Source organism: Lutjanus erythropterus, chromosome 22 (genome assembly GCF_056507025.1).
Source record: "Lutjanus erythropterus isolate fLutEry1 chromosome 22, fLutEry1.hap2, whole genome shotgun sequence".
NCBI lineage: Eukaryota > Metazoa > Chordata > Actinopteri > Lutjaniformes > Lutjanidae > Lutjanus > Lutjanus erythropterus.
The window spans coordinates 16,870,899-16,898,131 of NC_139338.1; the positions used below are offsets into that span (position 1 = coordinate 16,870,899).

At 39.6% G+C, this 27,233-nt stretch overlaps 3 protein-coding genes across 14 annotated transcripts in view; all 3 read right to left on the minus strand.

The window, feature by feature from the left end:
- The window catches only part of LOC146306804 (ELKS/Rab6-interacting/CAST family member 1-like), a 158,535-nt gene extending 149,817 nt beyond the window's left edge, over window positions 1–8,718 (minus strand). For 5 of the 9 annotated variants that reach the window (XR_014768958.1, XM_084710656.1, XM_084710655.1 and 2 more), the window contains exon 1: window positions 8,421–8,717. The gene's annotated coding sequence lies outside the window, so the exon portion shown is untranslated. Of the gene's footprint in view, window positions 1–8,420 lie in introns of all 9 variants that reach the window. The other 4 variants (XR_014768957.1, XR_014768956.1, XM_084710657.1 and 1 more) reach the window with 2 other exon arrangements.
- Window positions 8,719–11,567: 2,849 nt separating this feature from the next.
- On the minus strand, window positions 11,568–15,777 carry LOC146306815 (E3 ubiquitin-protein ligase TRIM39-like). Its single transcript, XM_084711023.1, has 2 exons — window positions 15,699–15,777; window positions 11,568–13,570 (listed from the first exon to the last, which is right to left on the minus strand). The coding sequence occupies exon 2, from the start codon at window positions 13,566–13,568 to the stop codon at window positions 11,775–11,777; it is 1,794 nt and encodes a 597-aa protein (XP_084567149.1). The 5' UTR covers window positions 13,569–13,570; window positions 15,699–15,777; the 3' UTR covers window positions 11,568–11,774.
- Window positions 15,778–17,201: 1,424 nt separating this feature from the next.
- Window positions 17,202–27,233, minus strand: part of LOC146306816 (ninjurin-2-like) — a 35,976-nt gene continuing 25,944 nt past the window's right edge. Inside the window, exons 2-5 of one of the 4 annotated variants that reach the window (XM_084710956.1) lie at window positions 20,970–21,106; window positions 20,761–20,840; window positions 20,348–20,511; window positions 18,524–18,658 (exon numbers count right to left, since the gene is read on the minus strand). In XM_084710956.1, the coding sequence (XP_084567082.1) occupies window positions 20,357–20,511; window positions 20,761–20,840; window positions 20,970–21,106 (372 nt within the window). In that variant the 3' untranslated portion in view covers window positions 18,524–18,658; window positions 20,348–20,356. Of the gene's footprint in view, window positions 17,374–18,446; window positions 18,659–19,839; window positions 20,038–20,347; window positions 20,512–20,760; window positions 20,841–20,969; window positions 21,107–27,233 lie in introns of those variants that run through there. The other 3 variants (XM_084710952.1, XM_084710955.1, XM_084710954.1) reach the window with 3 other exon arrangements.

Genomic DNA, 27,233 nt, shown 5'->3' on the forward strand with positions numbered 1-27,233 from the left:
TTAGGAAGTGGACGCTGAGTTAAGATGTTTTTTTGTGGATTCGGTCACATGCTGCTTTGCCATGGTATTGGATGTGCCACTGTGCACAGGATGTAGAGCTGTCCCAAACACCATTTTTGGAGGCTTTGAAGCCTGTTTGAGTATAACCTGTGAATGTCTGAAGCTTTGCACTTTCTTCAAGATTATTTACTATAACTGCAATAATGAGTCTCACGAGAGATGAAGACATGATAGGAGACGCTCAGCTGCAAGTGCCGATACTGTTGTGTGAGCTCAAATCATGTGTACAAACCCGTTTTTTATGTCTGTGAGTTTTGAGAAAAATTTAATGCTCTTCATCAGTCTTTTGCCTGTTTTTCAGTGCAGCTGGAGCAACATTTCCTTCCTCTTTTCAAAAAGACAAAAAAACTAAGTATTTGAAAACTGATTTGGGTGTAGATTACCATGGCAACCATAGATACTTCAAAGTTTGTTTTTTTCAAAGTTGGCTTTTTACATTTTTAATTTCATTATCAACTAATCTACAGATTATTTTCTCGATTAATGTTTTTATTTTAAAAAATGGCTGCACAATTTTCCAGAGCCTAAGATGATGACCTAAAATGTGTTGTTTGGTCTGAACAACAGTCCAAAACTCAATTATGTGAATGATATACAGTTAATATTTTAAAAGACATAAAAAAAAGCAAAAATATTCACATTTGAGAGGCTGCACCCACTAATTAAGTCAGAATTGCAACCAATTAATTTTCTGTCAGTCAGCTTGGGATGCACAATAATATCAGGCTGGCACATCATCTGTATCGTTCAACAAAAGCTTTAAAAAGAAATATATCGAAACGAACATTTCTGCTGATATGACAGGCCGATGAGATGATAAGATTCATTATGCGTACACAGAGTGAGTATGGCTGCTCTTCGGAGGTTTTTCGAAGAGTCCAAAATGCATAGCAACAAAGACAAACAGTCACCAGTGGGGAAAAAACCCCTGACAGCAGTAGTTTTCTCATTTTATCTAGTGAATGTGTACATTTTGAAAAGTATTGTTTTTTTTATATCTGCATCTGCCAGTGGGCCATCACGATAAGAGTGGGCGTAATAATATGTTAATTCCACCACAAGAGAGACTTGATGTTCTCTGCAATTAGGTGGAAAAAATATGTGCACATATTATATCAGCAATCGGCCAAAATGTGTTGGAATCTATCGTCATATCAGCATACCTGCAAAAATCCAACATCATGCATCCCTACAATCATCTATTCATTATGCTGTACTGTAAATATCCAACCACAAAATGCCTCACTATAACCACAGTACAAACTGGAACAGATCCTGAAACAGCTCCAGGAGTGAACCTGAGAACTAAAATAACCTCATCCCCTTTATGTCCACAAAACACTCCACAGGAAGCACCGGTACACACTACGCCCTGTGTTTCATCCTCTGCCTCCCTGTACTGTTACTAACAGCCATTCTGCATGTCTCATCTTTCCTCAACACACTCAGTGTTGTCTTAGGCCTCATAAAATCCTAGAATATCACACTAAGCTACCAAGAAAGTCTCTGCGGTTGTATGCCAAGGACTGTACTTGTACTTGTGCAGATAACCAGTATGAGCCAGCACAGCAGAGCAGACTTCAAAATTAGCCTAACATTTGTTTGGAGTCATGTCTGTGTGCATCTGCTGAATTAAAAGTTCAGTATTAAACTTTTTAAAGAAATAAGTTTTTGTCATATTTCTTGAAATTGTAACTATATCCAAACAACAGTACATAACACAGCTATTCACCCCAAAATGTCTGTGTTTGATTACCTGGGAATGCGACTCAACAATCAACTTTCTCAGCAATCATCTCTCTCCAGATTTGCATACCCCAGTTTTAGCTCTGTTTTTGGTCCCTACCTCCTCTACTTCGCTTACCACCTTGTTGTTAATGTTGTCTGTGTGCAGTTCAGTGATGGGAAGGTATGTGGATGCGAATGCGGTGGTGTTTTTTGCTTTTTTTTGCTGAAAACAGCAACCTGCTCCAGCTGAAAACAACAGTGCAAGTGAAACAAAACAGTAAAGCTGTGAGCTTGAAAACCAAAACAATGAGCTGAAAAATGCTACAAAGGAACAACAGCGTTGGGTGATGCTTATCTATTCTCGCTATGAACAAACCCCTTCACATACAACTCGTCACTGAAAATACTGAAATACTGATTATAAAGGTTTTAAATTCTTATCACTTTTAATAATACAAATGTCACTATAGAGTTTATGACAGAGCCAAGCAGACATGATGTTGATGGAGGTTTTTAGTTACCTAATACGAGAGAGGATGGTGTATGATTAAAATACTTACCCCTGTTTATTCCTCATTTTCCCATCACTCTTTCTTCTGGTTCTAATCCCTCCTCTCCCTCTCTGACTCTCACTCCATCTCCACGATGCTTTCACTTCCTCTCCCTGCCTCTCTCTCCTCCTCCATCAGCATTCCTGAAGGTGTTCAGCATGTTCTATTTATGTGACAACCCCACATCCATCTGTCACACCGCACAATGCAACACACACACACACACACCACTCAACCTATACTTAGCCGGCTGGTGTTTTAGTGTAGGAGCTGAATTTGACAAAGTTCGCCTCTTGCCTTGGGATCGGGGCTCATAAAAGCACATTATACTCATCCTGAATATTATTATTCTCCATTACTCTCTGTTCCTGTCAGGCTCGCTGTGATATGATGTGCCTGGAAAGGACTCACTGGTGCTGTCTGGGGTTACACAGCTCACTGAGAGTCAACTCGACAGGCAGCCCCCGCTGTAGGGAAGAGCCGTACTGGCTCTGCACCTAATCTGTCTGAAGATTTGAGGGGATGACCCGCCGTTCACTAGATTCAGCTTTTTTAACCTTCACAGCTGCTTTATCATGATGGTAATAACATTACCACTCTGAAAACCAGACTGATGTTTGTCTAAAGAGTGCGAAGGTGAGGTGTAGTATTACTATTACTGCATAGTAAATGAAACGTTGAGGAAGAAAGAGACAGCTTTGGAGTATAGAATGTTATTTGCTGAGTTTGAGCAATACGACACATTTATCAAGGTACTTTAAATGTACTTCATAAGGTCAACTCTCAGGTGATCACAGGATTAATCACATGTTTGTACGGAGCAGAAATAGCCAATCAAAGAGTATGTAATTTTAATCCTTAAAAAAGTTCATACAGTTGCAAAAAAAAATGATTCCTACACTCCCTTTCCCTTCGAGTGTGGTCACAACTTTCTTGTGCACACTGTTGTTATTACACATGAGAATGGCTGCCGTTTTTACTGTTTTTACTACTGTTGAATGTTATGAAACAAATGTCACTGATTGTCAATAGAAGAAAAAATTGGATCACAAAGAAAAAAATATTTTTACTTGCGTGAAATCCTCAACAGATCCAGAGGCAATTATCATGTTAATGTCACAACATTCTGATATGTTGATAACATATAAATGGACATATGTTAGTGAGAAATTTGCTCAAGGAAACAAAACCAAAACCAAACTGGAGCAGGAAAGAAATTCTGCAACTATATGAGGCACAGAAATCATTAGGTAATGTGCAGACAATGAAGATGCATCGAAGGTGACTACAACAAAACACATTGAGAAGAAAGAGAGAAAAAGAAAAACGTTGTGCAACCTAATGTTCCAAGTCAAGGGAAAATACTAGGCTACATCACCCAATCCTGCATTATACATAGTGCTTCAGATATTTTTTAGGTCAATTATTTAGTAGAACAACTCACACGTCTCATAAGGTGTGTGTCTGCACTGCTGTTATCTACTCTTTTCCAACTTTAGAGACTTCTCAAGCTGCCTGAAATGTAAGAGTGTCTTTAAAGTCCTAAAAAATGTGATAATTAGCGTTTATTCTTAAGTAGAACTGCAATGATTAGACAATTAATTAGTTATCAACTATTATATTAATCACCATCTATTTTGATAATTGATTAATCAATTTGAGACACTTTTTAAGAAAAATATATAAAACTTTTCTGATTACAGCTTCACAGATGTTCTTATTTCCTGGTGTCTTTGCTCCTCTCTAAACAGTAAACTGAATATCTTTGAGTTGTGAGAAAAACAACATATTTGAGGACATCACCTCGGGTTTCGGGATCAACATTTTTCACAATTTTCTGACACTTTATGACCAAACAACTAATCACAAGTAAACTGGATAAATGGGTTTGCAAGTAAGAGTAAAACTGACGGATTTTTACTGTTATCCTTCACATAAAAAAGCCCGAAATTTCACATTTGACTGTTTCATAAATGCAGGCTCCAGGTCTGTCTCAGTGCAGCTTCTCAGTACATCATGATGTATTTGCCCTTTTAGCACTGCTGTGCAATATATCTCATGCAGCGCTGCATGTTTGGTTTTGAGTAACAGATCATTAGTGGTCTGGCTTCGTTCCACACAGACACAAGATATTGTCTCCATGTCAGGACATGGTATTGATGACAAATCATACTGACAGTTTTGTGCTGATTTATGCATTTTTAACTGAACTCCAACGCATCTAAAACAATTTGTACAGGATTTATGTGGACATTTATAGAGGAATAAAAAATGACCAAAAAAAGGGATGGTGTGCAACACCTTCCCCACAAGGAGAAAAATCAATTAATCCAGCACACAGGATATTGGAATAGCCAAAACTGTGAGGGAGTTTTTTTCAATTAACTGAGAAGCCCAATTACACTTGGGACAAAGTATTAGGCAGAAGATGTCTGAGCGAGATACAGATTTTGGCTCACCACAGTGACTGTGCTACTTGTAACTTTAGTCTGTGCCACCGTTTCTATCCGTGATAAGACGTATAATATGGTTCAGACACTGGAAAGCACAACACTGATAAGGGACAGATAGCATCAGCTCCAGTCTATTGTGTGCCCCAGGAAATTAATCCGAGATGCAGGCTGGGCAAACAAAACGCACATACAATCACACACACCCACACTGTGACTCACACACATCCATGCACATAAACACCATGATGCACAAAAAGTACATCAATGTCATGCACATGCAAAACACACCCCGCACATTATCTAATCTCTGCTGCTGCTGCCTACATAACAAATACGGAAAATGTGCCGTTGAGACTTGACAATTAACACAAAGGCAGGGAAGCACAGAACTAATTCAGGAGTGTGTCGTAGTTAATGGAAGAGAAAGTGAGTGTGTAACTCCCCCGGGCTCGTCCTGTAAAGAGGAATGTGCTCGTACAGTCAACTTGCCAAGTTAAATAAAGATGAAGGGAGCTGAGAAGGTGACCCAAACACTCCCTGAAAGCCTATCTATCTATCTATCTATCTATCTATCTATCTATCTATCTATCTATCTATCTATCTATCTATCTATCTATCCTACCCATTTCAAATACACAGAACAACTTGAATAAATAAATAACAAATAAGGCGTAATAGATGATGCTGTTGTGATAAATGTGAGTTCTGGGATGTGATCTGAAAGAGCTAACTGTCTTTGTCAGGCAGTTTCTCAGGTTGTTTCAAAGTGTTGTTGAGCCCTTGAGGCAAAAGTTTCTATCTTTGAAGTTGAGCCTGGAGACAGACAGAGGAGTCAGTAGGCTCTCAGGCTGCTGTGCACAAAAGTTCATTAGGAATCAGAGGTGGGACTCGAGTCACAAATTGAATGACTGGACTCAACTTCACAAAATCAAAAAGACTTGCAAATGGATTTTGACTTAAACACCACTGACTTGTCACCCGACTTGGACTTGAGCCTTTTGACTTGAAAATACTTGATATATTCTCCCAAGCCCAAATATTAAAAGTATGTTAATCAAAATGTGTGCAACGAATCAACTCATTTCCCTTCATTTTCTAAATCAAGTAATATAAACGTCAGGAAGTCGACATTGAATTTCCAAGATCCACCTTGTTTGAACCAATCTGACAGCAGCCACACAAGCTGCAGGTGAGATTCATGAATAAAATGTTACTTTACTGATCTCCAATTTGGAAAAAAAAAAAGCATGGTTTGACATTAAAAAAAAGTTAGCCTGCAGCCTTCAAATATCCCATGTAGGTTTTCACCCCATACTGCAAGCCTTTGACAGTCTACAAGTTGTCATTGCCGGCTAGAGTTGGACTCCACTTAAGGTTTCTGCCTGTTAAAATTAAGTTTTTCCTCACCATTGTCACCTTAGTGCTTGCTCTAAGTGAGAACTTTTGTGTCTCTTCCAGTCTAGACTTCTTCTACATGAGCAGTGCCCTGAGGTAACTTTGGTGAAATCTGGTGCTGTACAAACAAAGAACTGATGTGAACTGACTGAGTTGGTCCCACCTCTGGTAGGAACAAAAAGTTCAGAAAGATATAACTATCAGCCAGGCCATGCAAAGTTTTAAAAAATCATTATTTTCAATTTCTAAAACAAAAGAAACACCCAACAGTATCAGAACAACGTTAACCCAAACCGCCCTGAGGTGCACAGAGGCTGTACATTTAAAAACTGTCCAGTGTTTACAATAATCTCAGTGGAAGGAAGCAGCTCTGTTCCCTGACTCAGTCTTCCCGGAGGAGGGGCGGTGCAAAGAAACAGAGCAGTGGGCGGAACTCGGAGGAAATCACGGCGTCCCCTTCTCTTCAGGCAGCCACCCCCTGCCTGTCTCTCTCTCTCTCCCCCCCCTCATGAAGCATTGCAAAACACACGCAGCTGATTTCACCTCCCCTCCTTTATCAACACGATCATATCAGATACATGTTTTGCTCACACTGATTTGGTCTGCAACGTTGTTACCCAGTCTGTTGCATGAGTGGCTTTGCATGCGGGCTGTCAGTTGGCAAGATATAGCTCAGCTGACAGTCCTGTGCAACCATGGCAGCCTTAATAACATCATTTTAGAGACTTGAAAAAGAGTCCAGCACACAAACAAGAAACTGAGGGAGACTGCAAGAAACATCAAAACACAACTAAAAGTCCCCATGGGAATATTACGGCAAAATATTAAACTTTGTATTGAGTACCACAGGACTTCTTAAATCTTGTTTCTGAAAAATATCCTGTATATTATAGTTAAAAGTAGAGCCTGACCGATATATCCCTTGGCCAATATGTCATCCCGATATCGGCCTGATATGGGCATGTATATGCTTACCATTGTGCACCAACATGGAAACGTAATGCAGAAAATGATTCTTGGGGTGATTTAGATTTAGCACAATGGAGAACATTTATGAGGACAGTAAATGCTGAGAAACTGATTCTTGTTTTACACTCTGTCTGTATGCCAGTATGAAAATATTAAGCAATTAACTGACACTGAACAGTACTGATGTTTACTTACATATTTCTTTTATTTTTATTTCTTTTTTTCTTAGCGTTCCTTTCTACAATTGGTTGAAGATGTGTAACTTAAATTATTTAACATGTTAAAAAAAAAAATCTGTAAATGTATTTGTTTAAGAAAACAGCCTTCTGAGTACATTTGCATAGTCATATCTGTGCACAATCCACATGGAAAAGGTCTATTTTTATTCCACTTCAAAAATTTATATCAGCCACCGTGTCAGTAATTGGTGAATTTTTCCCCTACAAAATCAATACTGATGGTCTCAAAAATCCCATATCAGTCAGACTCTAGTAAAAAAAATCAAACTAATACTGAAACTAATAAAAACTAAACTAAAGCTAAACCCTTCTAAACAATAAAAACTGAGTAAACCCACTGTGGAAACTAACTGAAACTAAACTGAGCCGAAAACAAATATTAAAAATTAAATAATAAAAACTAATGATACATTCAAGACCACACTAACTCTGCCACAGGCACAGTCTCTAGAGGAATATTATGGAGATTAACCCACTATAAAGAATAAGGTCACTAAACCAGCGCTGCACAAGAATACCATATGAAATGTACCAGCAGTTGTGTCTTTGAGAAACTACAAGGCTGTCAGCAGCACTTCTGCCGCCTGCAACACACTGAACAGATTGATAATCGCATTTAGACGCACGGAGACGAGACATAGCCCGCTTTTATTAGCCTGTTATACCGAGGTAAAGCCTCTGGCTGCACAGGCTACAAAACGGAACTGTCAATTGTCGTTTTGTCGCCTGCAAAAAAAATGTAAAATGAGGCTCAATCACAATGACAGTCTGCTGCTGAGCTCTACTGTACTGTAGGTCTCACAGCTGACCTGAAACTGCTGCTGCACCTCAAAGGAGGCAGCCATCAAATTTTAATTATGTTATTGCTGCTGTTCCTTCTATTCCGAGTCAAACGAGCACACAGGCATGTCTGTAACACACACACACACACACACACACACACACACACGTATGCAGGGCCTGTGATATAAAACATGCATGTGTACACGCACACACTCAGACTGCCAGCTAAGTTCAGTACTCACTGCGGCTCGCTGTGTGTTTACGTTGCTGCCCCGCTCGGTTGTGAAATAAGCTGAGAAAAGGCCAGCAGCAGTCACATATTCTCCTCTTCACTTACTCTGCCGCCGCCGTCAGACCTAAAAAAGTGACGTTTCGGGACGTAAGAGACGGTCAGTTGAGGTGAGACGCTCTCCGTCTCCCCTGTCTTCTGTCTGTCTCTCCGTCTCCTCCTGTCTGTCTCCTTTCTCCTGTCTGTCTTTCCCTCCTTCCCGTCTCTCTCTGCCAGCTCCTCCACTGGTGGCTTCCCCAAACTGCTGCTCGGGCGCTCCCGTGACGTCACCACGGTGGAGCCGTGAAGCGCGCGCCCCCGAGACGTACCACCTCCTGTCGCCCGGATGAGTCGCGTGCACGATAATCCATAGTTATTAAAATCGTAATTAAATGACAAAAGTTCTTTTCATTTTTAAATCTAATTATTTATACTAATATAACACTATCGCTTTGTCTTATTTTATACTTACTTACTTTTATACTGCATTATTTTTCCATTCATTTTTTTTTAAAGCATTACCACAAAAAAATAATATAGAAAAAACACAAACTGGTACATAAGAAATAACAAGAAAGCAGGAAATTAAGTGTTAAGTGTGTCCTGGGGAACAACTCGCTCTTAAAGTCAGATTAAATTTAAATTGTATAAACCTTCATCGGTGGATGAATGTTCTGATCAGTCACTAATTGATAATAGCTGTAAAGTCACATGGTTAAAAGAAGTAAAAGTTACTTGAGTCAAAGTACATATTATTAGAATTAAATTTAAAAATGTACTTTTATTGTGGAAATGTCAGGAAAACATAAAATTCATATCTCCAAAACTCAGCAACTCACACCAAAAAAAAATCCAGATGGATCAATAACTCTACAAGAAAGAGAAAAAATATGTAATATTGATTTTGGGGTGAACTGTCCCTTTAAGAAAAGGGTACAGCGCTAGAATCAGCAAAATGTAAAAATGGGCAGTTTAATCTATATATATAATAGAAGATTGCATGTTTAGTCAGCATATTGGAGTGAAAATTACAATATTTTCCATAGGAATCTAGTGATATTTTATTAAGTTGCATAAAATAAAAATACTCTATATATAAAAGTACCAAGAAATTGTGCAATAATGTACAGGAAATGTACAGTTATTGAGTAAATGTACTTACTTTCCACCACTTGCCATATTATATACCAAAAGTCTGTATTTTCACAATGTGTAACCATGATGTCTTAATGATGAAAAAATGCAACAGTGCAGATTAACATGGTTTATTAGCTTTAGCAATAGCATCATTATTTAATAGTATTCCTTATTGTCTCATCTTGCCTACATTGTAACATGATGATATTCCAACTTTTAACAATGCAACAGTGTAGCATGTGTTAGTGCAGCAGTTTAATGTTATAAATTACTAAAATGGAACTAATTTCTTTTTTAACAACTGACTGTCAGTGATTAATCTTTATTGATATCATCACGTAATGGATTTGACCACTAGGAAGAGACACTGACTGGGCTTAGATTCAAACTGGGGTCCTAAATCAGCAAGCTGTTTGCTTTAGTAGTAGCTGTATGGATTTATATTGATTAATAAAATATCCCTCAAGTGTAGAAATGTCAAAGCCTTGAGTCATTTATGTAACCCACCCCATAACCACTGAGCTTAATTAATATAATTTATACTCGTTCATTTAATTTAATCACTTTGACAGAAGAGGCTTGTCATCTTTTTATGCTTTTTTCCCCCTACATCCATGCATTAGACCAACAGCATGTTGACACTTCAGAGTCCGTATGTGTTCGATGAGTCACTGACCTACAGTACATACAGTATCTGACTGGTATGTGACATATTTCTCATCTCCCATGTCTCTTTTTCTGTCTGTCTCACACACAATTGCACATAATCCTAAAGAAATAATTCCAACCAGACAATGACCAAAGACACACACACCACACACACACACACACACACACACACACACACACACACACACACACACACACACACACACACACACACTCATGCAGTGTCCCAGTTCCCAGGGCGCCAGTCAGTCAGACAGCTGAGGTATAAATAGTCTGCTGGCTAAAGTTTCCCCTGAGAGAAACACTGCAGGATCGGTGGACCAGCGCTCTCTTCTGAAATGTGAAAACTTTTACTGATGAATTTGAATTATTTTACCACTGTCAGGACAGACTAAAGGGCACCCTTTTTTCTAATCATGACAAAACACATTGCCACTGAGCAAACCACTTGACACCCCAGGAGGATGTAATCCAAGGAAACATGAAAAAATAAAATCTGTGAAGCTATTTTTTCAGAAATGTACTTTTATTAAAGCAGCATAAAACACATAAGTTGCATAGTGCACACAGTTCATAACAAATGCTTGCTTTTGAAATGCCTGCATTTAAAAAACACAGTATGGAGTCTGGAGTCATTACTATGCTTACTATGTATATAATACAAATATGTGATGAACAATATTACTGATAGTGTAAGTAAAAAGTGAGAAAAGGTATGTGTTCAGCAATGTCAGCTGCAAATTTGGTGCATTGAACTGAAAAATCTGTTATTATACTATTTTCACAATCAATTGTGTCCAGTAGATTGTCTAATTGATAAATGGATGAAGCGTTTCAGCTCTAAAACTAATATCGCAAAAGCATTTTTGAAAGTGTCAAAGATGAAATTATGTTCCGATGAGGCCACTGTCCATTCCTTGTTGTTTCCTCCTACAGTTGCGTCTTATGATAATTGAATAAATGAAACATGAATACATTTTGGTAATAAAAAAGACTATTTGTATATTCCACATTTATTTATTTATGCTTTATGTCATTTTTTTGTCCTTCATGGAGTTTCTGAGAAACAGACAACACTGATTAAACAATGGTACCATCTGCTGGTTAGATGCAGGCATTGCAGCATGTATGTAAATATATGACTCATCTAACTTCTTTTTCCTTTCTTCCCATTTTAACATGAACCTCATCAGCATCTGTGAGGCACGTGACCTGCTTTGTTCACTTTAAATCTCTGACTTTGTTTACAATACAGCTGGAAAAACAGAACGCTAAGAATTAAATATAAGAATATTTGTCGTGTCCTGTGGTTGTGTCTCGCTTGAACTGTCTCATACTAAATATCTCACAGACAAAATGAACAGAAGGTCATATAGCGCTATAATGTAGATATAAATGACTCATTCTAAGTAAATGAAAACACAACAAGTCTTATTTTATAGACTAATATAAATGTACTTATGACTATTATATTCCATTTCTGCCATATTCCGCCATTAAATCTCCATAAATCACTGGAACTTTAAGTTGCACGAGCCACAGAAGTGATTATGAGTATGCCGTCATCATCATACATACCCAAAAAAGGGTAGAGCTTTGGTCTGCTACTTAAGGGAGTGCCAGTCATAGAATAGAGAAAAGCTTTTAGTCCTGGTGTGGGCTCAGTGAAGGTACATCCACTGTAGGAGTATATCAGAGTCCTGGCATCCACGTCATAGAAGGAGACCTCTCCCCTCTCATAATCGACAAACACACCGACCGTCTCGGGCCTTTGCCTCAGGTTCAGGGGAGGGTCGACAAAAAGACCATAAAATTCCTCTTGGAATCCGTTGATCAATTTAGAAAATGTCCAGGCTCCCTCCTTAGGCATAGGAAACCAAAACATCTCTCTCTTAATGGACTCTTTGGCCACTCCCAAGACACAGGATTTACTCCCACTGATCTGAACCTCAAAGTAGAACCTGCCTGAGGAAAAACCGTCTTTCCCAAGGACAAAGGGTATGTACTCGAAACCTCTCCCAAAGAAAGAAGGAAAAACCCGTTGGTCTTTGCGAGATATGAGTTTCCCATCGTCAGTCACCATGAGTTTGGAGTTGGCTGTGCAGGGGTCCAGAGTCACGTCCACCGCATGGCACTGCTGGATCATCATCAACTTGTCCTGAGGCGGACTCCACACCTCTTTGATAAACTCATCTCTCATCAGGTTTTCAGCTGCATCGGGTTGTGCGGCGGCCTCACAGCCATCGGACAACCTGACTTCATGAATAAGCATCTCCATCTCGTTAATGAGCGTCTTCTCCATCTGAGCCACGGCTTTTTTCACCATCCCCACGTAGCTCTGTCGACCGGTGTCAGGCAGAGGGTCAAATAGGTCCCCAAAGTGTACAGGGATGTTGCAATAGCCCTGCAGGAAGCGTAGGTGGTCCTCTGTTTGCAGAAGTTGCTCCACTTCAGATCTTCTCCTCCTCAACTCAACAATTTCTTGCTCCAGTTGTGTCACGTGGTCTTCGGCCTGCTTCTCAGCTGCTTTCTGCTTCTCCTGGATCAACTCGATCAGCTCAGCCTGGCTTCTTTGCAGAGTGGCAACCAGAGTAGTGAAAACCTCAGCAATGTCCGCTATCTCTTTCCCTGACTCTATCTTGCTCTGTTCAACCGAGTGCTTGATTTCCTTAATATTCCTGGATTTAGAGTTTTCGATCATTTCTATCTCTGACGGCACATTACACAACACCAACCGGGCTTTCCTCTCTCTGAACGCCTGCTCTAGCGGGACAGCATCGTGCCTTGTGTGTTCGTCTTTCCAGCACATGAAGCAAATGCACTTCAGGTCTGCGAAACAGAAGAGCTCTAACATCTTGCCATGCTTCTTACACACCCTGTCCTCCGGATTAGACATAGGCTCGATCAGCTGGTGCTTCTGAAGGGTTGGGACTGTCTGGTGACGCTCCAGGTGAAGCTGGCAGTATGAAGTCAAGCAAACCAGGCATGTCTTCTGAGCCTTGAGCTTTGGGCCAAGACAAACGTCACAGGGCACTTCCCCTGGGTTGGCGAGGACGTCATCCTCACTCCTCACCCTCATGTTGTTAAACCGCGCCACCATGTCTCTGAACTCTGTGTTGACCTGAAGCTGGGGTCTTTTTCTGAATGTCGTCTTACAGAGGGGACACTGTGTCCTACCACTGCTGGACCAGTACCCTTGGATACACGCCTTGCAGTAGTTGTGTCCACATGGAGTAGAGACAGGCTCAGAGAACGCGTGCAGACAGATTGAACACTGGAGCTCCTCTTCACATGGGAAGCAGCTGGCTGAGGCCATGTCTAGACGAGAGGAGAGGATCTGATTATGATGATTGTCAGTTTTAAATCATAAAAATGTGGAAATTAAATAGGTTCCTTACATATTTGACTACCATTTTTCTCATCTAGAAAGTTGGGTTTTTTGGAGTTACCAACTGTTCAGAGATTTATCATAACTATTTATTTCTTTTCTTCTTTTTTATCATTACTTGGCTTTTTTCTGTTACCATTATGGTATATTATAGACATTTTCTCTGTATTGTTGTCTATGTCTCGATTTAAAATATATCTTCTTTAGTCAGCTGTGGTTGTCTGTTTTTGTTTGGGCAAATGGAAGTGTTCTGACAAGGGTGAATGTTTCCCTGTACAGTTCAATACAGTACAATATTCATTACTGACAGGCAGAGCAGTGATACTTTGTTTGGTTTGCAGTAAAGGCAGTGCATCATCATTCGAAGTGTCGAGTCCTCAAATAACATTTTGACCAACAACGCCTCAGTGAGTCACTGTGTCCACGTTCACCATTTTTCACTGATGACTATAACAACAGAGAGAGAATTTCCTGTGGAAATTCACCATCTGAAATGGCTGCAGTCAATTAGACATTATTGGCACTTGGCAGATTTCAAGTGCTTGTATTTTTCTTGAGCATTTCCATTTTAAGCAACTTCAGACTTGTACTGTACTACACCTCAGGGACAAATATTGTATTTTTTTTTTTTTTACTCAATTACTTTTGTCTTGACAAATTCCTTACTCTTCCTGTCCAGTGAATTCACGTATCTCCAAATTTGGTGATTTTGAATTAGAGTTTTCTGAGAAACCGAATGATTAAGTGTTCCTGTATGGGTTGAGGAATTTCTCCTCCTTCTTAAACTAAAAATAGAGATTAAAAAAACTCTTGGTCAATATAAACACTGAGGGACAATCTTGACCAAGGGACTAAATAGTTCATTTTGCCGTCTATTTAGTTTGCTGTGTTTTTGATGCACAATAGTCACTTTTTATGCTCAAAGTTAAATTTAAAGAAAGAATATGCATAAAGTTCAACAATACACACACCTTTCATTAGAGTCCAAGATGATGCATGTTTGAAGTGTTCAAAAGTTATGGTGTTTTTGTCTGAGGTATGTGACCATGGTTACCAAGGGTCCTTTTGGAGTCTCCAAATGGCACAGTTTGGAAATGCCTAGTTATACCCTTAGAAAAACTGTGGAAAATGTTCTTTTTTTGTGTGGTTTTGTTCTAAATTTTGAACCCGAACTTGTTAAGACTTCATACTGTGGCCCCATTGTGTTTTTCAGCTTATATATCCGAGTAGTCATCTGCAGCTTGCAAACATCTGTTTCTAAAATTATTTTGGTGAAAATAAAGCCCTTCAAATTCAAATTCAGTATGTCCAGACAAACTACTGCCACTCAATGCCAGAAGCACTCATGGTGATTCTGTCTGTTTTGCGAAAAAAAAAAAAAAAAAAAATGGCAGATGCATTGAAGTGATGCATTGCCTCACATTCTGCTTTTCTTTTGGCTGCACTGGATTTATATATAATGCCTACCTCATGGTATGTTGTTCATTTATATTTTGTTTTATTTATGTGAGCTTGTATCATGCAGAACAAACTACAGGGATGAAATAAGTCAACAAATGAAAGTTTAAAAACAAATATAATGCTGTAGATTTAATATTAATACAGAAACATCATCAATAACAGTAAAATACTGACAGAGACATTTTTCTGCATAATGATTACTTTTGATGCTTTTTTAAAGTATATTTGGACTAGTTAATATACTTTTACCTAAGTATGGTTCTGCATGCATGACTTTTACTTGTAGTAGAAAAGTTTTACAGTGTGGTATCTGAACAGCCTACTTCTTACACACCATATGCCTAAGTGTATGGGACAGTCAGACTGGTCCCAGTTTGATCAGTAAAACAACAACAGGAATCAAAGACAGTCAGACAGTTTAGCACTGGGATCTGTTGTAGCAGCCTGTAATGACCTCATGTGACTTTTCAGCACTCAGATTGTTAATTCTTTAAAGTTATATTTATACTCAAAGCATTTCTCCACACAATTACATGACCAGCCCCTATCTGATTACAGGGTAAGAGTCCGTACGTCGTGAGATTGAAAAGACTTTACCTGCTGAGTTGTCTGTGTTGTCTGTCAAAAATAACAGTCGGGGGAAATTTTCCTTGTTTCCTTAGAGGCGTTTAGTTTCATTTCCTGGGAAAGACACATGATCCCTCCCGCCCTCCTCTTCCCCTCCTCTCCCTGGAAAAAGTTACCAAAAGCAGCAGTTTTTTTTCTTTTTCTTCCTCTTCCAGGCCTTATTTACTGTGATCATAATGTTATATTGTATTTTTGTTTCATGTCATAGTTTTGTCTTCTGTGAAAGGAGCTGAAAAGGAGCTGCTGTGAAGCAAGAAAAATGCCAAACACGTTCAGTATTATAATCATTATCATGATCACACAAAACAGACACAAAAATAAACATGTTGTTCCTTATACCTACCGACCTACTTTAGTGGTCAATGTAGAAAATTAACCAAACTTAAACTCACATCAGATGGCAGAGACAGTTCAGATATCGAGCATAATATATTGTATTATCAGACAGATTCTCCTCCCCACCCTTTTTTTTATTTGCTGTGAAGCTAGCCAACACTGAATCATCACCACTCCATAGAAAATAATCTAAAACAATAAAGGAGATGAGCAGGTTGCTCCAGAGTTTGACCTCTGATTTTATTGTGATGGGGAAAAACTTCCTCCATATGATTCAATTAAGTACCAAACATTCAAGATCATGACAATAATTCACACTCTGTGTTTTAAAGTTGTGTTTTATTTGCTGAAATGAACAGATATTAGCTGAGGGATGCTTTTATGATCCTTACTTCTCTCACACACTAGATGTCACCATTACCTAATCAAAGTGTGGAAAAGCAGGGTACTCAACAGAGTAGGTTCACACACTCAACAGCATTTTAAACACAACACTTTTGTTTTTGCTCCCATTTTTCACAAGTTATAAAAGATCCAAGACTTATTCTGTGCATGGAAACTATTATTTCTCTCAAATTTTGTTCACAAATGTATTAAAATCCACATTAGTGAGCACTTCACCTTCCACCTGACAGGTGTGTGCCTCGGCCCCAGGATGGAGTGGTTAGATGTGGTCTGTGGTGGGAATTACTGCCAGATTCTCTAATATGGTAGTGAAATGAATATTCAAGTCTTGTGCAGCTCAAGCGAACATTCCTGCAGTCAGCATGCTAGAGGCAGAAAATGTGAGTATGTGATGTGTAGGGTAGTGTGTGTGTACATGCATATGTGAGGGGTTTATTAGTTTGTACAGCATTGAAATCTTCTTTAAAATAAGTCTTGAACTGCTCAGGAATGTTCCTTTCACTTGAAGGTATTTTGTAAATTAAAAAAACAGTTGAGAAATGTTAATTAGTTTCTGAAATAAACAGGCAGATGAGCTATGTGACTGTTTATGAAGGGCCAGTTTTTTAGTAGGAGTAGTAGGAAAAGTATTTGTCCAAACTAGCCTTAAAAAAGCAATTGTGTTACCCATTATAGAATAAACTGGAGCAACAGCTCTGTTAAAATGTTAAGGCAAAAATTCCTCTGTGAGCTGGGAAAAGTCAGTGAATGCGCATCATGAGCCACGGGAAGTATCCAGTCCGCTGCATGCCGAAGGTACTGATGAAGAAGTTGAGGGCTGTGGTGATGAAGACTATGACTGTCGTTACATTGTTCAGATAATCCAGACGTTTCTGCAGGGTGCTGTTATTCAGATCCCGACGACCTGTGAAACACACACACACACACACACACACACACACACACACACACACACACACACATAAACAGAAAGAGAGAGTTCAAACTACACTTGGTTCCGTTTTCCGTTAAAATTAAAGGTCCGGTGTGCAAGATTTACCGAGATTTATTGGCAGATTAAGGCAGAACTGAAATATAATAATCATAAGTATGTTTTAATTAGTCTATAATCACCTGAAAATAAGAATTATTGTGTTTTTGTTTTCTGTAGAGGGGGTAGGTCCTCTTCCACAGAGGCCGATATGTTGCATGTCTCTACAGTAGCCCAGAGCGGATCAACACTGGCTTTAGATAAGATCTTTCAGGTTTTCTGCAAGTTTCACGGCCACTGTAGGTTCACCTACATGCTTGGAAGGGGAGGGTGAGGCAGCGTGTTGCAAATCTGCAAACTCACTGCTTGATGCCAGTAAGTCCTACACACTGGTCCTTTATTTGACAAAGTAAAGAGCAAAGGCCACTTCACTTCTCTATACTTCAAACCCTGACATCTTCACATGTGTGGGCACACACACACAAACACACACACACTATCGCCCACTTCGTTTCCACCTTATTACTTTACATTTGCTCCTCAGCAAAAAAAAACACAAAAAGCAGAGCAAAGTTTTCTGTTAAATCACTACATTTATTCAGATTTCTGAGGGAGAATGTATATGAACATATTAGACAGATGGCTCATTTATATTACCCTGTTTTTTCTGATATTTTCTTTCTTTTAAAATAAATTATATAACAAATCCAAGGAAACATATGTAACAGTTTGAAATACACATGATTTTTTTTTTTTGCACAAACAGATTATTGCAGCAAATAAAATGCATATTTACATCGATATTAGGTTGGTTAAAGTGAAAAATATTTTAGTTGGATTACAGTGTGAGTCACATTTCAAAACTTTAATAATAAATAAGACGTGATGTTTGAACACATGTGAACTGTTTGACTCAACTTTGTACAGATGCACACTTATTTATAATTTAATTTAAACTTTGAATCAACATGTTTAAGTGTGTGTGCAGATGAAATACTTGATGTGTGTGTGTGTGCATGTTGCAGTATGTAAATCTGTTTGATATGTGAGTGTCAGAAGTGGAGTCGAGCCAGCAGCCAGCGGAAGAAGCCGGTCCTCTTGGATCCGAAGAAGCTGACGAAGAAGTTAATCACCGTGGTGACAAAGATGACCCCTGTTGCAAGGTTGTTCAGGTAGTCAAGTCGTTTCTGATTGGACACCACGTTCAGGTCCCTGCGGGCTACAACACACACACACACACACACGGACAGACACACAAACACACGATTTCAAACATTTCAAACACATCCACTCACATGCACACATACTGTACAATTGATGCATGCATTCGCAATGACCCCATACAAACAGACAGTGATGCACCCATACAAACAGCAGTATAGTTCAGTCACTCGCCCTCCAGCCTCTGTCTGGTTTATGTAACAGTTTGACCAGACTCAGGGTAACAAAGTTTATGTTTTATATTAAATAAAGTCCTCATGAGAGATGTAATCCCCTCAACTCATCAAATATAATTTAATGCTGCCCTCCAGTGAAGACCCCCAGCTGTTCCAGTCAGAGTAGCAGACCATGAGAACATCTTGTAGACTCTAATAAAATGTAAACATGGTGGTTTTGGTTTTATGTCTCAATTACATCTTAGTTTTAGGATTAAAAAAAAAAAAAAAAAATCCATATCGACACCTTTAAGTTCTTATATACCAGCTCTGTCATGCAAATGAAGGTCTCACATTGAGGACAGGGTGGCATATGCTGCACAGATTGCAGTGCTCCCTGAGGTAAATTGTGATTTGCAATTTTAGGCTATGTATGAGTATAATTTCACTCAACTTGCTTATTAGCTCGGCTAACTAGCTCACTAATAAACTCAGCCAAATTGCTGATATGTATTGCTAATTAGGCACAAATTCAATCCCTTTATTCAACACATAATTCTTGATGTTCTCTTCTTTGGTGTGCATAAGCTACTCTTTTTTTGGTGGCCTTTATTTAGTAAGTTTAAAGCTCACCAAGCTCAACACCGGTCAATGAGATCAGTAAAGGGAGCTACATTACGATCAGAGAGACCTGGACAAATGGGCTGCACAGACATTAAAGTGGATGTTTGCTTCTACATTTAGTCTTTAGACTCGACACTGAAGCAACTGTGAATGTATGTGTAAAGGTGTGTCATGCCACAGTGATGAATATTTTGTTCAGCAATTGTATATGAATGGATAAAGATTTAAACCTCTCCTGTATGTATGTAGTATTTAAAACAACCTGCACTTTAGTGCCATCTGATGGTAATATCAAGAATAACACTCTGGCAGTGTGTGCAGATTTTCATTGTGCAGTTTTCACATAAGAATTCTGAACAAAGCATGTTTGTATGCAGTTTTTCTACATGAATAAACGCACAATGTGTGAATGTGCCTGCTAAGGTGTTTCACAGAATAAAACGCTGCAGCAGCCATCGCAGGAAGCAGCTACGTTGTGTGCCGAAGGCGCCTTTGATGATGTTGACGATGAGGGTGAGGAAGATGATGCCAGTGGTCAGATTGTTCAGGAAGTTTAACACCCGCTGACAAGAGGGGAGGCGGGTCAGCTCAAAACGAGCTGCACGCACACACAGACAGACACACACACACAGACAACAAGAACACAAGCACACAGACAGACAGACACACACACACACACACACACACAAAACTAGTTGGTCCTTTGGCCCAGTCCATTCATACTGAATAAAATCAAATAAAGACATCAGAGTACAGAAACACTGTAGTTGATTAGTCTTTTAAGTAGAACAATAAGTCACAATAAGTTCTGAGTGTGTGTGTGTGTGTGTGTGTGTGGTCCTATGTTCATTCTGTCAGAATCTTTCCCTATTTTCCAAAAATATCCAGGTATATGAGTCATTCCCTACGTCAGAAAGTCAGAAATGCATCCTGGCAAAGAGGCCGGTGCGCTCCATGCCAAAGGTGGAGATGAAGATGTTGGTGACGAAGATGAGGAAGATGAGGACGGTTACGGTGTTGTTCAGGCTGTCTAGGCGCTTCTGGTTGGTCTCTTCGGTGACGTCTCGCCGAGCTGCAGAAAGCACGCACATGTACAAACACACACACGCCAACAAAAACAGCAAAACAAAAACAAAATACATGTTGCAGAGAAAATATATTTGGTTGAACTAAAAGACAAGAAAGTGACTGAACTTCAACCTGCACTGCCTGCATAACAAATCAATGTGTCAGTGTATTAGTATGTTAATATGACTGGTTAAAAACATGGAGGGTGGATGTCTGAAAGAGTTCGACTAATGCTGCGAGGTGATTGGCTCACCAATGATGATGATCAGGACGCCAGCCACAATCTGGAGAGCCAGGGAGAAGGAGATGAGCGTCAGGACAGCAGCATAGTATCTGAGAAGTAGAGAGAAAAATATTATTTATAATAATCCAGTTGAAGTGGAACTTTAGAAGTTGTTAAAAAATGTTCTTTACATACTAAATGTGACAGATGTCTCTCTGCCTCTCTCACACACACCGTACCTGTATCCAGCTCCCTGTTCGATGACAGTCTTCATGTGTGTGATGTTTGCCAGGAACAGAGCGATGTCCAACATGCCCTCAGATACCGTCTTCTTAGTGGCATACAGGTTCATGTTCAGATTAGAGGCCGAGCCTCCCTGAAAAAGAAAGACACAGATTTTAGATTTCAAGAGAGCTGTCCCACCCTGTGTAGCCGTACGTAAAAGCATTTCTTTTTTTATCTTTTCAAATCAGGTCATTCATGATGACCCACCAGGTGCATCTCATCACAGCCAATTGAGTTCTCTTCAAGTCCTCAGCTCTGACATCCGCAGATCGTTGTCACAGCAACAGTCGGTGCTTGCTACGTTCCAGCCTTTATCTCTGGTTTTGCAATTCAAAGTTTCCAGGTTTGTCATGTTTCCTGATGATCAGCTCTGTTCTCCGTTCATTTCCCTCTGTTTGTCTTGACTCTGGTCCCTGGCTTCACCTCCTCATCTGGTCAAGTCTCTTGTTCTCCTTCCACCCTGCTGCCCTGGATCCATTTTTTTTTTTACTCGGTTCCCCTGGACATTAATTGGACCTGCCCCCAAATACCCTTCAGATGCCTCCTGACTACTGTGTCTGCATCTGGGCTCACTGGTTTTGGTCTGTTCAATTCTGAGATAATGAGATATCAAGATAATTAAGAGGCTGCAGGATTCTGCTCTTCTGTCTCGAAGTTATCCTGCTGAAGTCAGATGAAACTGACCATTAGAGGGCAGCAATGACCAAGAATACCAGCATGATACTACAAGGCAAAAAAACATAGTCTGTCTGATAAGATGAAGTGTGTTCACCTTTTTATTTATTTATTTATTTATTTATTCTTGCAACCAAATCCAAGCCAGGAATGTGATTAATGAGAGTCAACGCCCAAGTCAACAAGATATTGGTGTTTTGCAATTTATCAAATGATAAATCTAACTCTTATCATTGCTTAATAGTTGAACACTACAAACGACACTGTAGTTGTGTTTTTCTTCTTTTCATCATCACACAAAATTTAGTTTCATGAGCTACACCACTATGTTCCAGGAAGTATGAGATATGCATTTCTTTTATTTTAGCGTTTCTAAAACAGTAAACTCCTTTTTTCCTCTCATGGTTCATTTATCATGAAAGCTCTAACTGCAGCTCATTTTGTTAGAAGTTGTTGTTTTTACAGCGATAAAGAGCTGCACTTTGTGGTACATGAGAGATCTCAGAAATTGACTGTGTGTGCACATGAGCCTGTGTTTGTATGTTAAAAGTAAATTTTCCAAGACAATCGTCTGATAGAGTAGGAAATAACATTATTTTTCTGCTGCACTGCTCGGGCTGCAGATGCACACATTGGACTCAATACCGAGCTATAGATTGAAATATTCTCCACACAAATGGATCATTTTACCCGAGGCTGTGTCTGAGCAGTTTGAATCAGTGCAGACTGTTTTCTTTAGGCTGCACGGAAACAGAGATGTGTTTAAGGATGACATAGATCACATATATGAAGCCAATCATGTGCACACTCCAGGGACACATTGTGCTTTATGACCTCACTCTGCTGTAATGTGCTTTACTGCTCCAAAATAAACACAACGTTGACACTGTACATGTACAGTAATTATATAACACCGTAGCTTGTCACTGTGTGCTGCCTGGACTTTGTTAAGTACTGTACATACTGGTCTAACTGAAAGGGAATCTCTACATTGTACTTTCAGTATGTACAACTAACTGACCCGAAACCATAACAAAAGTTTTAAAATTGAGTAAACTTTGCCAGTTTCTGGTTTTGGGTGACCTGGTAAAAATGAGGAAAACTAGTAGCATCCTAAAACTGTTTAGAAATATATATTACAGCTCAGTTAGCCATGCAGCTAATTGTCCTATTAGATGATTGTGACTGGACTGGGAGCACCAGAGTGTTGGCACGTACACCACGAGCACAGGAGCCTATGAGCTGGGAGGAGAAGGTTTTAAAGCCCTGGGTGGATGAGACACGAAGGGAATACTGTCAATGAACGACATCGAAACGGACACTAGTACCAGAGCTGTCCGCAACCAAACTGGGATCAGCAGCCTCCAAGTGAACATGGCTGTACCGAGAATGAAGTCAGGGTCAGAGGCCAGTTTGATAACAGGGAATACTGTACCAAGGTGATTTACAGCAGCTCCAACCAGGACTCTGACTCTGGGGACGGCAAAGACGTAGTAGACTGGAGAAGCGAGAGGCAGGAGAGGAGTCAGTTGGAAGTCGGGCGTCAGTTAACACTCACCTCCAGAGGCCTGCACGGAGGTTATGGTGGGGTCAGGCCCGGGGTGCCAGGAGCCAAACCCAGCAAGAAAACAAACTTAGTGTTATTGGACGGAGGGGAGACTGAATGCTACAGTGACTCACTATGGCATTTTGAGGTCTTAATTGTTATTATGAGACAGAAAGGGCCATGGCAACTGCTTACTTAGGTAGATATCTCTGTAACACAATGCATGGATGCCTCTTACATATGTCAAAACAGTAATTTTTATTGAATAATTACTGAATGTTTGAAACTAAAATGTTTAGATTGTGCACATCCAAAGCCACCATGCATTGCATTTTGAACACGGTGATTTTGGTGCCCTCTTGTGGTAGTATTGGGTACACACTCCAAGATGTATTGACTGGGCCATATGTAGGAGATTATCTTATTCATAAATAAAAACGTGTGTCATCAGAATAATTTGAACAGTGCTATGCCTACACATGATGGATTTCATTCTCCTCTGCAACTGTGGTTTAGATGATATTTAAATACTCTAATTTGCTGCTATAGTATAAATAGAAATGTGACTTGCTATGATGGTGCATTGCAAAGGTGTCACTACGGTTCCATCATTGTCTTACTATCAGGGGGCTGAATCCAACAGCTTTTGTAACTTTTCAAAAACCAACATTCTGCCAATCACATCCACCGTTTACACAGTGACTAGCTCATGTGTTCATCCAATGAAACACTATGAAAGAGCACTACTTGAATTGAAACGTAGCCCTTTAACAGAGATAAACATTTTGCATCTCAGAGTGTTTGGACAACACTTTTGCAAGAATGTAATTATTTGAGGCTTTCTGATCTATGTTTTCAGGTGCTGCACAGTGTTCTAGTGGGCTGAGATCATGTGCATGAGCATCTCTTGCAAACTTGTATGTAGCTAACCAACGGCGATAACCATTTGTACCACAAAACTACAGTGTAGCTCAGCCAGTGTGTTTACATCCACTTCCCTCTGGCCCATGACTGCTGGCAGACTTCCCTCTGGGGAGACGGCGATTTGGCAGGTGCACTTCGGTAACAAATAGTTTTCACTGACAGCGTTCAGATGAGGTCTATGCCTTATCATAACTGTGCCATGATTTTTCTGGAACGAGACATTGATGTTGACATTTTTGGATGTAGGTTTTGGACGCTTTGAGTCCCGCAAACCAAAAACCAAAACAACCATTCCTCTGTGTAAGAAGAAAAGTATGCTTTTTGGGTATTTTCAGATAACCTGCGCCTCCAAGTGTTTACTAATCCCAGGCTTTAATTTCAAATCTATAAATCATCTTTCTTTGCACGACGATTTACCTGACCTGATGCTGTGATCCACATCAAACCAGTCCACGTGATATAATATTTTCGTCCTGGAAATCTTGATTTCATCCCCCCATAGGCTGCAGCCTGAGTTACAGTACAGTTTGATCCAGACTGGGTTGATCTCCAAGAAAGTATGAAGCAATTCCTAGAACTGGAAGACTGTCAAAACACCATGAACACATGTACCATGGCCTTTTGTATGTTTTTTTTCTGAGTGTGTGTGTGAGAGAGGCAGAGAGAGTGGACCGGGTAGGAAAAAGAGGGAAGAAAAGAGAGAGATAGACAGGCAGGGATGTGAGGAAGTGAAATAAAAATGACAGATATAGAGACACAGGGAGAGAAAATGTATGTATATACACTGGCCTGTTTCCATCTTTTCTCTGTTGGGGACTCATGTGGTCACACTTTATCAACATCAACCTGGGCAGGCAGCCAAAACACACACACACACACACACACACACACATACATGCACACAGCACAATCAAAACATTGAAATTGCCTACATACAGTTTTATGGGCCATGTGTGTTCACTTAGTGTAATGTCTCCCTAAATGTCCTGACTGTGCCTTTTATCACACTTAATCTGCACTTATCTTGATTTATTAAAATATGTGCATAAATTATCGTTTGACCCTCTGTTTCCCCGGACAGGTAGGAGAAGGGACAGATCCTTATTTACTGCAGACGTCTGGAGAAATGGTTGCAGGAGGTCAGCAGGGTTGCACACAGATTTACCCTCAGAAGGTGTGAATTACAGCCAGGCGGCCTCAGGGCTGCTCCATCATTAAGGTCCGGGGTCGACTACCTGGATAAGTTTTTGGCTTTTGAGGAATGAGAAAGTTTCTCTCTCGTTTTACAGCTCTTTTTTCCAAATAATTCAACAGCTGGCTTTGTTATTAGGGGTTAAACAAATAACTACTGCAGATATTCTGTACTTACTGGATGTTGTCCAGTCATATAATCTCCAACAGATCTGAGAGTTCCTCTGATCACTGATACTTAGCAGCAGTCTTGAAAACTGCTATAAAATTTTTCATTGCTTATTTCTGAAATATTAAAAAAAAAACAGTTCCTGCACAAGGTCAGTCCTTTCCACATGCAATAAAAGAGATTGGGAATAAGAAACTGCAACACAGCAACTGCACAGAATTTATGGATGTGTGTTTGCATCATGGGAATGTTGGGAATGAAAGATATAATTTTGCAGTAATTTACCTCATGGTTAGGATCAGACCCACTACTGAGACAAGGATATTAAGCATGTGAATTTTGTGTCAGGTAGCATTTTACTAAAAAAAATTACCATCAGTTACCACTGACTTTATCAAATTCCTACCTTCTATTTTTTTAAAATGTACATATTGCTTGTGGCTTTAGACTAAAACTAAGCAGAGGTGTGGACTCAAGTTGCTCGACTTTGACTTGAGTCATAAATTTGATGAATTAAGACTCACTTTGAAAAGATAAAAAACAAACAAACAAACAAAACATCACAACTTGGACTTTTACACCAGTGACTCACAACTTCACTTGGACTGGGTCCTTTAATTTGAAAATACTTGATACCTTCCCCGTAGCTCAAAGATGAAAAAGTTCCTTAAAAAGTGTCCTCCTCATTGCTGTTCACTTGCTGAATCAACTAATGTTTGTACTATTCATTTCCATTTTATTTGAACCAATCTGGTTTCAGGAGTGAACCATCAGCACAAAAAACATTTCCAAAGATAATTTTGTTCATGTACAAAAACTATTCATTAGACAATAAACAACAAATTGCAGCATGCATGTAAAGTTGCATAAACAATGATAAGGTGAGGTTCTGTTGTTAAATTGGATCACATTTGGTGAAAAGTGCATTATGACTTATTTAGCACTTGAATCTCAAAGTTTAGGTCTTGGGACTTGAGTGCAAAGACATGAGACTTACTTGTGACTTGTAAAACAATGACTCGGTCCTACCTCTGGAACAAAAAGTGAGGGAGTCACCAGGTATACCAGGTATATCCTTAGGGGACCATGAATGTCAGTACAAAATTGAATGACAATCAACTTGTTGTTTAGTTGCTTAGACATTTCAGTAGAGCCAAGCCACTAACTTGGCTAAAACGAAATAACAATGTCCTGCATAGAACAGCAGAAACAGTAGAAAATATTAACAGTAATATATATAATAGAACTCCCTACACAGTATTAAGCTGAGTAAGTAAAATCTATTTTTGTACACAGAAGTTCCCCTTTTTCTACTTTGTTTTTATGGATGTATTTATTTTTAATAAACTCTTCCTCGAAATCCAGAGTCCCTGTAAAACATTCCTGAAATTCACTGATCCACAACCCTGGGCACAGAGCCATATCACAAAATGTACACATACTCACACCCACACCAGCCTACACACACACACACAAAAACACACACATGACCTGCATGAGGCAAACACAACAATATGTCGCTCCACATGCACAGTTATGCACATGTGCCACTGATGTACACAAAAACAAGCCTAAAAAACAGCATGTCTTTACACTACTGAATGCATATAAACACACACACACCAGACCACATGGGAGGCCCCCCTCGACCTCACAGGAAGTGCTCCTCCCCTGGACTCCAATTGGTCACCATTACAGCCAATGGGAAGGGCG